The sequence below is a fragment of the Pollicipes pollicipes genome, unplaced genomic scaffold (assembly GCF_011947565.3).
Source record: "Pollicipes pollicipes isolate AB1234 unplaced genomic scaffold, Ppol_2.1 Scaffold_4219;HRSCAF=4965_pilon_pilon_pilon, whole genome shotgun sequence".
NCBI lineage: Eukaryota > Metazoa > Arthropoda > Thecostraca > Pollicipedomorpha > Pollicipedidae > Pollicipes > Pollicipes pollicipes.
In genome coordinates, this window is record NW_023596448.1 from 25446894 (window position 1) to 25459927 (window position 13034).

Sequence of the window (13034 nt, forward strand, 5' to 3'; positions counted from 1 at the left end):
AAATGCTCCTAAAATGCCGGCCTATTTAACTATGGCTTCTCGATCACGAGGTAGGACAGCTGTGAGTTAAAATGTAGAACATTAAGCCACGATTTTATGTTTCATGGATACAATTTCACGGCTTATGCCTCACAGCTCAGATGAAAACGGCCCCAAAATAAAAAAAAAAAAACGGGAAAAGAAGACGCACGCTCGGTTATTTCCCATTGCCTCCTCCAGCACAGGGACGGCAGGCTGTGTGATAACCGTCACGATCCCGCTCGCTGAAGCGTAGGTCACTGGCGCCGGGGCCTTGTCAGTCAGCGTCGACGCCACCCAGCGGGCCGACGCTGAGCGGCAGCCGCAGCCGGCTCCAACGGGCGGAACCCGTTCAGAGGTCTGCGCGGAGTCCGCCGGTCGGTCCGGGCAGAGTCCGCCGGTCGGTCCGGGCAGATGTCATCCCTTGCCACAGACAGCTCTCAGTTGTGTCGGTCGATGCCTCGGTTTCCTGTCTTCGATATGACGGGACCTCTTGTGTGTCCCTGAACGTCTATTCACGGACACACAAGGAAAACACCACAGGAAGAGAGATGTTCACAAAGACAGACGATATCGGAGAAGAATGCGAGCTCATTGCAAAGAAGGCAGGGACACATGTCCCAGGCATTGGGAAACATCCGGTTACAATCCGTGGTGCAATGTCTCCCGTTTCCGTCACTCGTGAACACATCATTCCTGTCTGCGGTTTGCAAAATTCCGTTCCTCTCCGAACACAACCTACTCAAGTCCTCTACCTCGGGTCATTTCCCATTCGCCTCTGCAGTGGGACATCCCAATTCTCCACGTAAAGGCGTTCTAGTGAAGCACCTCCGACCACTGCGCTGGCGCGTGTTCCGCTCTTGTCTGGGCCACGAGGAGGCGGGTGGCGACCGGTAGGTGGCAAAAGTGGGCAGCCTGCCGCTGCTGTCGTGAACGTCAGCAATTAGTCATTAGTCATTCACCAAAGTGGGCGGTCGTCACTGGCGGTATGTTCCCGCTCCTGCCCGGCTCCAGCAGCGGAACTATGAGCACCTCGCTCTTCTCTCTGAAGTGTTCAAATGGCACCAACAAGGCCTCTGCCTCTGCCGCCGCTGGTGCGAGTCGCCACAGTGTACCACAGGTCGGGTCCTCTGCCGCACCGCGCGGTGAGCCCATGGCAGGCAGCTGCGTCATCGCGACAGGTGTGCTACTTGAGAGCCACTCGTCCGTCTCCCTGAGCATCTGAGACGCTCCACAACGAGCGAGGCGACGCACAAACACCCGGACGGCACGCTCGTTCCCGCAACACTCAGAAAACATATCCAAAGAGGGCCCGTTTGTCACATCGGCTGAATAGAGGGTGCCGCGACCATTGGTTGACAGCACAGAGTGTGGTACTGCAGGGTACGGTAAAGGAGTAATGCGTTCGAGCTGAGCCTAAAACATTCGACACTCATGTGCGGAGTTTGGTTCTGCTGCACATGCCCCCTGCAACGCGTGCCTGGCCTCCATTATAGTCCGTTGAGGTGAGGCTTTGACTCATTATAATGCACTTCCGCTGTTGGTAGTGTCATGGTGGTTGGAAATTCACTGGACTCCCCGCCAGTACGTACAGTGTCAACACTGGTCTGTCCACCGTGGGGGGACGGAGGGAGGTGTTAAGGAAGGCTGTGGTATGATGGTTAAAGGGGTTGGACTCGCTCAAGAGTTATGCAACTCCAGTACCTCTCAAACGAGTTGTACATCACAATCCAAAAGGCAGCTTTAATGCCCCAAGAGACGAAGAACATCTACTATTGTCACTTCTGCACGTTTTGCCCGCGCACAATGCCTGAAGACAGACTGCAAGCATGTTGACGTACAACACTGGCACGCGACAACACGGTCATACACTTTTCAACACTTTTCACACGGTCGGTCATTTCTGCAAAACCTATAACGTAAAATACGAGCGCTCAGCGAAACGACACTGTTTGAATTACGATAGTACGCAGAACCTTTCAAATATGCGGCTCAGAACTGATACATCTAGTACATTCAATTCCTTGAATGCTCTCAAAAAGAACTAAAAAGAATGCTCTCAAAACGCACTCAGAGAAAATGCTCCACATTTGAATATATCGAAGTCAACATCGGATTCGATGAAATATAAGCTCGCTTATATCTATCGGCACACTTTTGAAGAGAACGTTCTTTTTCTATTTGTCGGTGGCGTCTACTGCCGCGGTCAGTTTGCGCCCACTCAAGTGCCATACATCTCTCACGTGTTCGGTGCGTACGGGTGTTGCCTGCGGGGTGCGATGCTTCACCAATGAGTTAGGCACTAAGAGCTCGCGTCGTACACTGATTAAACGGGTGAGAAAATAATTTGAAGTCGATATGTTTCATGACATTTAAAAAGAACCCTTGGCGTCATAGGTCGGATTTTTGCCAGTCAGGGAGCACAGATGCGGTCCCCGCAAAGGATAGGGGCCAGAGAAGCGTCTGCGCTCAGTTTCCATAAGGCGACACTGAACGAGCACGTGGGCAACCGACAGTTCGCGATCGCAGCGAGGACACGTGGGTGGATGACCTCCAGACAGAAGATAACTGTGGGTTCCGTATGTATGGCCTCTGCGGAGGCGACAGATGCTGACCTCCCTGTTCCTGCTGTTCCGGTGGGAAGATACCCAGTCACCCACTGTATCTGTTACTGACCTGAGTTTAATTCCTTCATATCCATACTTTTCATTTTCATTCCATGTTTTTGAATTTTCAGTTTCATTCCACTGTTAGAGGGAATGTTCCATTTTTGAAGATATTGAAGCAAACATGAAATATGATGGGACAAGCCCACGTACAGCTATCGAAATATATTTATATGAAAAAGGCTGCTCTAGACAATATAATTTCTCAACTGCGTAAATATGCTCCTCCATACGTAATTGTTTGATTGCGTCATCGTACCTTGCACACCATTGATTGGGAGCCAGCTGATGGTCTTGGTATCTGGAAATCATGCTCACGGACGCCGAACATAACGGACTCTGCTAAAATATTTTTCTTGGGCTTCATCGCCGTATGGCCAATGGAATGACGGTATTAGAGCGACGTCACTGTCGCGTCATGGATGCCTTGGTGGCTTTGAAATAGCCACACTGAAATGGTCTTCACACCTTCGCGGGCGTGTAGCTCAGACACTAGAGGGTTTTGGTCTAAAAAAGGGCAGGGCTGTAAGCTGCACCGAATAATCTTCAAGAACTGACTTTTGCAACTCAAAATCCCAGACAAATGTGGAGCACACCCTTTCAGTGGAACAGACTGATCTAGACAACGCAATTTCGTTCCTTAGTAAATATGCTCTTCATTACGTCATTGCTTGATTGCGTCATGAAACGTTTGTATGACGCTGAGGTGCTGCAGAACGAGCCGTGCGAAATTGCCACTCTAGCGCTCACCTGTAGTACACGACTCACCGAGAGATGGCAGTGGCGGTACCGGAAACGTTCACTGGACCAAATATCATTATGCGCTTATTTTGACCCTTTCTCGTGGTGTTCTTGCACATTCATCCGTGATTTTTATATGTTTACTCACATTCACATACTCGGTTATGGCGCTTTTAGGAAGCTATTCGATCACAAACCGTGTTCCCGTGCCAACTACCAGCCATATCCAACTTCTGATATCATGTAGCACAAGACGTAACGCGGCTGGATCGGGTACAGCATAGTCCTTGTTGAGTGCAAGCCAACTGACGTCATCTCTGTTTGGAAATCGCACTCGCGGAGGCCAAGTCTGAACAGTCGGACGACAATGTTCTTCTTAGCTTTGGGCTCTGCGAGACCAATAGCGTGGCAGGATTCAAATGACGCTTATATGAGGTCATGTATGCATGAATGGCCCCAGAACGGTCTGCCCAAAGTCAGCACGTCTTCGCGGGCGTGTAGCTCAGAAGCCACAGGGCTTTAGGTCTTCAGAAAGGCAAGGCAGTGAACTGCAACGCATGATCTTCAAAATGGCCATTTCACTTCCAAACCCCATACAAATGTGGAACACTCTCTTTAAGTCCCGCCATCGGCTTTATCTCGCGCCGGCTTTTTTTGCTTGTGTCCACACCCCCTCGTTCAATATTCACACATTGTAAAGCTTCATATACTGCGACCGAAGCAGAACCGTCTCCTATGTGAAGACTCCCAGTCCATGGACTTCAGCGTGATTGTCACAACCACGACACCTGCCAACGACGGCAGGATTACACGGGAGCCCGCGGCCACGCAGCTCACTACAGCACCAGCTTCCACGCATTCAAAAGAAACCGCTGCGCGAGGGGAGAGCAGCTGGGTTTCAGAACGTTGAACAAGTCCCTGGCCGATGCACCACCGAAACAATACAGCGGCCTCGCGGCGAGAGCGCCGCACCGGACGCACACATCAAATGGCAACGCGACCAGCAGCCGCATACCGGGCCCGAGACCCCTCGTCTTCAGTCGCCCCGCAGTGCACCTGATGTTTCTGTCGAACATCTACCCCAAACTGGAAGGCCTCGTAAAGAAAGCATGCCATCTTTTCAGTCGCTGCCTTCTACGGTGAATTCCGAACTTGCCCCGGGAACTTGAGCTGCTGTAAGCCGGAGGGCTGCACGTCCCTCAGCTGCTTATCTGAGCTGCTGTAAGCCGGAATGTTTCAAGTCCCTCAGCTGCTTGTCTGAGCTGCTGTAAGCCGGAAGGTTTCACGCCCCTCAACTCCTTATCTTCCCCCGATCGCCCGGCGCCCCAGCCAGCATTAAAGCCGGCATCATCTGGCAACGCTGTGCGCGCCGGACCGAGCCGAGTCGCCGCCCACGAGCGTCACGTGGCCAGCACTCTCCTGCCGCCGCCGGGTTACGTAACCAAGCCTTGCGTAGCTCCCTCGAGCACCACTGACGATCCTTTGTGTAAAATGCTTGGTCTCCCAAACCGGCAATCAGCGAAATCAATGTCCCCTACCCCTTCCAACCAGCGACCCCCCCCCCCCCTCCCGTGGTGGTAAATCCCGGCAACACCCCTACCGTTGGGTCGTGCGCCTACCCGCTATGCTACTACCACGTCTGGTGACCCCTGGCGACCCGCCGACCACTTAAGACCGCACAGATCACAAGTCAGGCTAAGTTAAGTCCAGTCACATCAAGCCGTCAAGTTACGCCAAGTCATGACGCTACCTGATCACGCATAGCCCGTCAGGCCTGTGAGCGCCGCCGGCGTTCCCCTGTCGCCGCGGAATCACGCCACCCCCATGCCCTGACGCCGGCGGGCTATGCGATCCCTCTCGCCTCTCCCCGACAGGTCACGTGACCAGCTCCGCTGCACTCACGTGACCACGTGACCGCCGCTCCGTCCTCACCTTGCCACAGGCCGTGACGACCACCAGCATCTTGTGCAGGTTGAACTTGTCGCGCGTCAGATGTGTGACGTCAGAGCCCTGGATCACCTCGCCCGACACCACGGACGCCGCCAGCGACGCCAGCTGACTCCACTGTGACGTCATACGGCGCACGAACGCCGACACGGGACCGGCTGCCGACGTGAGGCCAGGGTGTTAGAAGTTCAGTGTCTTCGGTGGAAAATAATGCACTTTAGGGACGATTTCGGACTACGATCTCGAACTCGATTTAGGGTTGTGGACTCTTTTCGTAGGTTTGGTCTCATCTTCACAAAAATGTATGCACGCCTTTCTTTTAAGCTGGATGCGGTCTCTCGGGCTTTGGCAAGGACATTTCGGCCTCCACGGCCGCCTTTGCTCGCACGATTCTGTCACGCTGTGCAACGTAGCACGGGTCGGTAGCGGACGTGGCGCTTTGCGATGAGCGCTCAAACTTCGCCTACTGTGATAGGTTTGCTACGGGACCAAGAGCACACCGGTGCCGGCAGACGGGAGCGGGCGCCTATCCCACGCAGCAACACATAACTCGCCGCGCTCTGATGCCCGCCTTTGCCACCGGCTCCACCGAGCCCACCATGGCGGCGCCTGAGTGGGCAGTGACGACGCCCACCGAGCCTCCTAGCCACAGCGTCCCAGGGCGACACAGCGCGGCGGGACGGACCAGCCACCGCCGCCGCCGGCCCACGGCCGCGGGCCTGCCGCGTGACGTCACCGCACCAAGCCGGCTCTCCGGCCAACGACCAGGGTGTCGGTCATCATCACGGTGGATCACAGCCAGTCATCATCACCGTGGATGATAACCAGTCATCATCACGGTGGATCATCACCAGTCATCATCACGGTGCTGAGACCACGCACGCCAGCCGTCTGTGACGTCACCGACCCAGACAGTGACGTCACCACAGCGCGGAACACCCCCATGCCACATCCACTCGGCCGGCAGAGCGGTGGTGGGGGCCGTCTCATGCGGGTGCGCTATCTCGTGCCTCGGGCATCGTCATCACCACTGTCACAGCCGCATCTCGCAGGTTCGATGCTGCATTTCGGCGCGCGGCGACGCGAGAAGTGCAGTTTTGTAAACTAAGTAAAGTGGGGAGGGGCTAAGTGGGGAAGAATGGCTAAACATGCCCTCAAAATACACGAAAAACACGGCCTTTTACCCCGATTTGATCTAATTTCTTTTTTAGCCGCAAGGAGTGGAAAGAAGCCTTCGCTCTTGGCGACGGGCCAAGAATTCCGACAAAATTCGAAACCTTTTAGTCCCTGGAGACGCAGTGATTCGTTACCACGGGGACTTCGATCAAACGTGGGGCCAGTGAGGCAGAGTCGGACATAAGCCCAGCAATTTCTCAAACCTCGCACCTAGTGACTGGCTCACGTCGGTCCACCATCCGGGAGCCTCACCGGCAGGGTCGCCGAACTGCTCCTCGATGCTGACGTCGCCGGCCGACATGGGCAGGTCCACCACCTCTACGGCCACGACAGAGGCCAGCGCCTCCTCCCGCGTCCACAGCACGTCACCTGGCCACCGCCGCGAGGGGGGAGGGGGTCAACGCACGGGACACGAGGCCGGCGTTTCCTCCCGCGTGAACAACACGTCACCTGGCCACCACCGCGAGGGGGGGGGGGGGTCAGCGCACGGGACATGGGGCTGACTGTTCTGAGCAGAGAACGGTAACAAGGTCGACGCACGGGTCACGGGCAACAGCAGGGGACGGTAAATGCGAGCTTACCACAACGCCCACTCATATCGGGTTTATCATACGATAGCGGAGCGTTCAAAATACCGGTCGTGGGTCGGGTGCTTTTCAATGCTGTAGCGGGGACTGTGCAAGAGACCATCTGTTCACGGCACGAAACAATCGCCGTCAATGCGCCTGACGAACACGCCCACCATAGACCCGTGCCGACGTTCCCAGACAACTCACAGTCACGCGAATAACGACCGTGATGACGACAGAAGTGACAACGACGGCGATGATGCTGGTGACAATGATGGACAAGATTGAGCTGCTAATAACCGCTTGTAACCTGAGCCCAAACGCAACAGAGGAAAATCCTGAGCGGCGTTCGCAAAGTCGCGCCAGTTTATCTACCACCGCACCGCAAATTGAGACATGCAAAGCCAAAGCAAAACGCCCTCACCGCCTCCACCGAGCACGAGACATCACTCGCATCTTCCCCTTCCCCACCTCCGACAGTTGTCATGGTGACGGCATCGTCGTCGCCGACGAGCAGGGCGCGCGCCGCCAGCTGGCCGCCGTCGCGGCGCGGCGCCACCGTCACGTGGCAGGCGGAGACGGTGCCGTGGCGCGCAGTCAGTGACACGGCGCCCGCCGGTGCTGCCACCTGTCCGCCGCCCGGCGCACTGACCGAGAACTCCACCGCCTGCCGGGCCAGCCGGATTAGACGCGGAAGCATGTCGTTGCCTGCTGTTTTACGAGCGCGGCGGTTGTTGAGGTCGTCTCGATTAACATGGAGGGAGGAGAATGGTACAAAACACCTCAGCAAACAGCCGGCAGGATATGGAAGCTGTGATCAAGAATATAATTATATATAGACAAAGATACAAAGATTATTCATATTAGACAAGGATACATAGTAGCGGGACATTTCAGTCGTGCCTCCGCTACACCATCGGGCAAGCAGGAGGGTACCCTGTGGAAAAATTACGAATGCAGGGTGTGTATGCGTGCGCAATGGGAACCAGGCTCAAGATCGACCAAACACCTTACTGGCGCTAGAGCAACACGGGCTGATGCTAGAGCAACCCCGGGCTGACGCTAGAGCAACACCGGGCTGACGCTAGAGCAACGCAGGGCTGACGCTAGAGCAACCCCGGGCTGACGCTAGAGCAACACCGGGCTGACGCTAGAGCAACACCGGGCTGACGCTAGAGCAACGCCGGGCTGACGCTAGAGCAACACCGTGCTGGCGCTAGAGCAACACCGGGCTGACGCTAGGGCAGCCCCGGCTGACGCCAGAGCGACACCGGGCTGGCGCTAGAGCAACGCCGGGCTGACGCTAGAGCAACACCGGGCTGACGCTAGAGCAGCCCCGAGCTGACGCCAGAGCGACACCGGGCTGGCGCTAGAGCAACGCCGGGCTGACGCTAGAGCAGCCCCGGCTGACGCCAGAGCGACACCGGGCTGGCGCTAGAGCAACGCCGGGCTGACGCTAGAGCAACACCGGGCTGACGCTAGACAGCCCCGAGCTGACGCCAGAGCGACACCGGGCTGGCGCTTAGAGCAACGCCGGGCTGACGCTAGAGCAGCCCCGGGCTGACGCCAGAGCGACACCGGGCTGGGCTGCGCAAACGCCGGGCTGACGCTAGAAGCCCCGGGCTGACGCCAGAGCGACACCGGGCTGGCGCTAGAGCAACGCCGGGCTGACGCTAGAGCAACACCGGGCTGACGCTAGAGCAGCCCCGAGTGACGCTAGAGCAACACGGTGCTGGCGCTAAAGCAACACGGGCTGACGCTAAAGCAATACTGGGCTGGCGTCAGAGCAACACCGGGCTGACGCTAGAGCAACGCCGGACTGACGCTAGAGCAACACCGTGCTGGCGCTAGAGCAACACGGGCTGGCGCTAGAGCAACCCGGGCTGACGCTAGAGCAACACCGGGCTGACGCTAGAGCAACGCCGGGCTGACGCTAGAGCAACACCGGGCTGACGCTAGAGCAACGCCGGGCTGACGCCAGAGCAACCGGGCTGGCGCTAGAGCAACGCCGGGCTGGCGCTAGGGCAACACCGGGCTGGCGCTAGAGCAACGCCGGACTGACGCTAAAGAAACACCGGGCTGACGCTCTAGAGCAACACGGGCTGACGCTAGAGCAACGCCGGGCTGCGCTAGAGCAACACCGGGCTGACGCAGAGCACACCGGGCTGACGCTAGAGCAACACCGGGCTGACGCTAGAGCAACACCGGGCTGACGCTAGAGCAACGCCGGGCTGACGCAGAGCAGCACCGGGCTGACGCTAAGCAACGCCGTGCTGACGCTAGAGCAACACCGGGCTGACGCTAGAGCAACACCGGGCTGCGCTAGAGCAGGTCAGTTAGCCCGATGGTAACGGGCGGATTGTGCGCGGCTCAGGTTGGACCAGAGGCCGGAGGAGTGGCGCTAACCTAGAACGCGGAGTGAAGGAAAGAGCATGTGAATGATACAACAGCTCACATCGAAAGAAAATTCGTATGAAGTGTAACAGCATGAATTTGTCAACAGTGCACTCTAAAAAACCATAATGCTCACCGGTACTTTTCCAGTCTTCGAGTACTTCCCGACATACAGAACTTGCTCGCCGCCAGCTTGCGCAAGGCACGCCATATCTCCCGCCATCTCCTGGACGACCTCGAAACTACGAGTCACTCGGACCACCGTTAGGCGACCGGAGGCGGCGATGGCGAACAGATCGTTGCCCAGGTGTCGCACACGCGGCTCCTGGCTAGCAGAGAGCGCCGGCGGGAGGGGCTGCTTGGAGAACCGACCGGACGCCGCGGTGAATACGTGTAGCGCCCTGGCGGCGGCGTCCCAGCAGAGCAGCGCCTCGGCGCCCGACACGCACCTGGAAACGGCCCGTGCCACTGATGAGCGCACAGATTCCCTGCAGGTTATCAAATCCCCTCATCCTCAACAATCGTCTAGTTTGGTGGGTTTATTCCTTTCCATCTCCGAGGCAAAAGCTAAATTCCGATTGATTGGCTGAATTTCTGACCACTGACCGCCACTGTGTCGAATGGTTCCCAAACACACGCCGGCCCCGAACGCCATCAGCTCCACCACAAAACACGCCCACCGCCCCGTCCTTCGCCACGAACCCCGCCCAATGTGGGACGAGCCGGGGCGGCGCGGCCGGCGGCCTCACCTGGCGGCGCCGGCCCATGGCGTGCTGAGCGGAGCCGTGGTGACCTGGCCCGAGCCGCGGGCGATGCGGTGCAGGGCGGCGCTGGGCCCCAGCTGCAGCGCCAGCAACTGGTCCCGGCCCGATGTCAGCACGTGCAGACCCGCCGCGCTGTTGACGAGGAGCCGGCTGGTGAACGGCACAGTGGGGCAGGGCCAGCAAAAACACACACATTGTGGCGACAAGCGAGCGAGCAGGACGACTAAAACCCGCGGAACACTGGCAATATGCGTTTGAAAAATGCACGCCAGGCCAATTATTGAACTTTGAGGCTACTATTTTACTATTATACTATTATACTATTTTGAACTATTTTCTATAAGACTGCTACATAGTTTGGGGAAGCATCACAATTTCAGATACAGCAATATTAATATCGTTTATGAGATAATATTAACAAGACATTTATATGATAAGTAATACAAGATATATATGGATATATATATATATATATATATATATATATATATGTGTGTATAGCTAATTATTATGATGTTCTGACATTCAAAAAAGAAGGAAAAACATACCACAAAGATTGCTACACAAGCTACATGCATACATATATAAAATACTAAAAAAAAGGCCAATGAGCAACCAAACCATTTGCTCTGACAACCCTGCATTCCATGATGGGGGAAGACCCAGTGGACCGCTGGCGACACCATGCGGATCTCCCGCGGACGCAGCTCCCACTGCGTGTTGCAGACAGCCCACGAGCCCCACAACAATCCATCCACACCGCTGCACGACCAGCATGGCACCTGCACCTCCGCAGGCGGCCCTTCCACGGCCGCCATCCGTCACTGCTCGACCTCGACCTTAATCACGGCTGGCCGCGAGCACCAACCAAACCCCGACACTTGATCCGCCCACACGCGCTGGGCGCTCGGACCAGCAGCGAGCCGGCTCGACCCCGCGAGGTAGCCCTCAGAGGGGGGCACCACGTGACCTTTGGTCCCGGGCTACGCACCCGCTGGCTGGGGCGATGTCGAGCGCTGCCTCAGAGATGAGTAGGCCGGTGGCGGCGCACCAAACGCGCAGCAGGTTGTGGCCCGAGTAGGTCACAAGGTCGCCATTAGATGGCAGCGGCAGGTGGATGTGGCCGCTCTCGCCCCGCTCTAGCACGCGCCGCCAGATCAGCTGACCTACCGAGGTGGAAGTGAGAGGTCACACACTGGCAAACAAAGGCCAGCAGAGTAGATAGGTAGCTCCCCAGTATTTTCTGAAGCATGCAGGTGCAAAGAAAAGGGTGATGGATGTGAACAGCTCCACATGCATGGATGTCAGTAAATCGACCATCCATGTATTGACAGATATCCCTGCAAGCATTTCAACCAGCTAAACAGATTAAGCAATAGACTGCTATAGAGGTGCACAAAGGCATCTTGCATGCTGAAAAAGCAGCTTCTGTCAGGCCCTAATCCTGCCCTGCCACAGCCTATGGGCCCACCTGACTTGTGGTTGAGTGCAGCCAGTACATTGTCCTCTGTGGCCATCACAAGGCGCTTGTAGCCACCAGCGCCGCTCGCGTCGAACAGCACGTGGGCCGGCCGGCCGACCATCTGCTGCCGCCTGCAGTCAGCACAGGCAGGGATGATCAATGGGTATGGGTCAGCAGTCATCATCAGGGAAGGACTCTACTGCAAAGGGCTCTCAGCACCAGCTTTACACATGCTGGGTCAACAATGATTGTGCAAGGAGGGTTATGGTAGTTTGATACAAACTGGCAGAATGGAGTCTCTGCATGATGCAAATATGGTGTTGTTATAATGCAACACAGAGATGCTGTGCCACTGCTCAGACACAAATGCATCCATCTTCAGCATGCCACAGGACAGAATGAAGTAAGATGATGGCACAAGAAAAATGATGATGCATGGCAAAACTATGTTGGTCTTAAGCCACTGGATTTTTCACAGCCTAACAATTAAAAATGTAATTTCTGGGACTTACCAATCAAATTTCCCTGCTTGATCTTCATACAGAGCTAGAACTTTCAATATTAAGCAAGACAGCAATACTAGAATGGTAAATCTAGCCATGTTTTTTCTTAAAACCATGAAACAACCTGAAAAGGAAAAGGGTCATATTATGAAATATCACATGTTATGTTACTGTTCTGACATTTTTTTATATTTAGGTATTATAAAATGTCAGTAGATTGTGCATCAAGATCTAGTTTTGTGAAATGAGAGTACCAAGGCCTGCAACATTATTTGTATCATGTGGTCCCCTGGGGTGAGCAACCTAGAGACCTGAAACCTAGGTGGCTTGCAATATTTATAGAACCAAAGAGCAGAAATTAAACCATCTTGACTTTGAGGACAGTGAGCAACTAAGCAGCAGTTGCTTTTCTGTATACATACTGCAATGATGCATCAGACCAAGCATGTGTCATGCTCTGAAAATGGAGTACCAGAACATGATGAGTCTTGAGATTAGCATCATGATCAACCCTATAAATTTTGAACCCAGAAATAAAGAAAATAATTGCTTTTAGCAGTGTAAATAACTGAACCTGCATTTTCTGCATGGGGGAGTTATTACTGACTGATTGGCCTTTGTCCAGCATGCAGCATACATAAGCTTAAACACAATATTCTATTTTGGCTTAGATATGAATCTTCACATCTGAGTTGGGAATACCACGTCTACACCAGTCCATCAACAATATCCAATGGTAATAAAAATAATTGATCTGGAATGTTTGTCTACACCTATTGATAGTACTTCACCCG

At 55.0% G+C, this 13034-nt stretch overlaps 1 protein-coding gene across 1 annotated transcript in view; it reads right to left on the reverse strand.

Moving 5' to 3' along the window:
- Positions 1–13034, reverse strand: part of LOC119095058 (ER membrane protein complex subunit 1) — a 36296-nt gene that overhangs the window by 22827 nt on the left and 435 nt on the right. The window contains exons 2-9 of the mRNA XM_037217957.1: positions 12250–12364; positions 11747–11868; positions 11267–11441; positions 10261–10407; positions 9648–9960; positions 7589–7784; positions 6801–6917; positions 5358–5530 (exon numbers count right to left, since the gene is read on the reverse strand). Coding sequence (XP_037073852.1) covers positions 5358–5530; positions 6801–6917; positions 7589–7784; positions 9648–9960; positions 10261–10407; positions 11267–11441; positions 11747–11868; positions 12250–12356 — 1350 coding nt within the window. The 5' untranslated portion in view covers positions 12357–12364. The remainder of the gene's footprint in view (positions 1–5357; positions 5531–6800; positions 6918–7588; positions 7785–9647; positions 9961–10260; positions 10408–11266; positions 11442–11746; positions 11869–12249; positions 12365–13034) is intronic.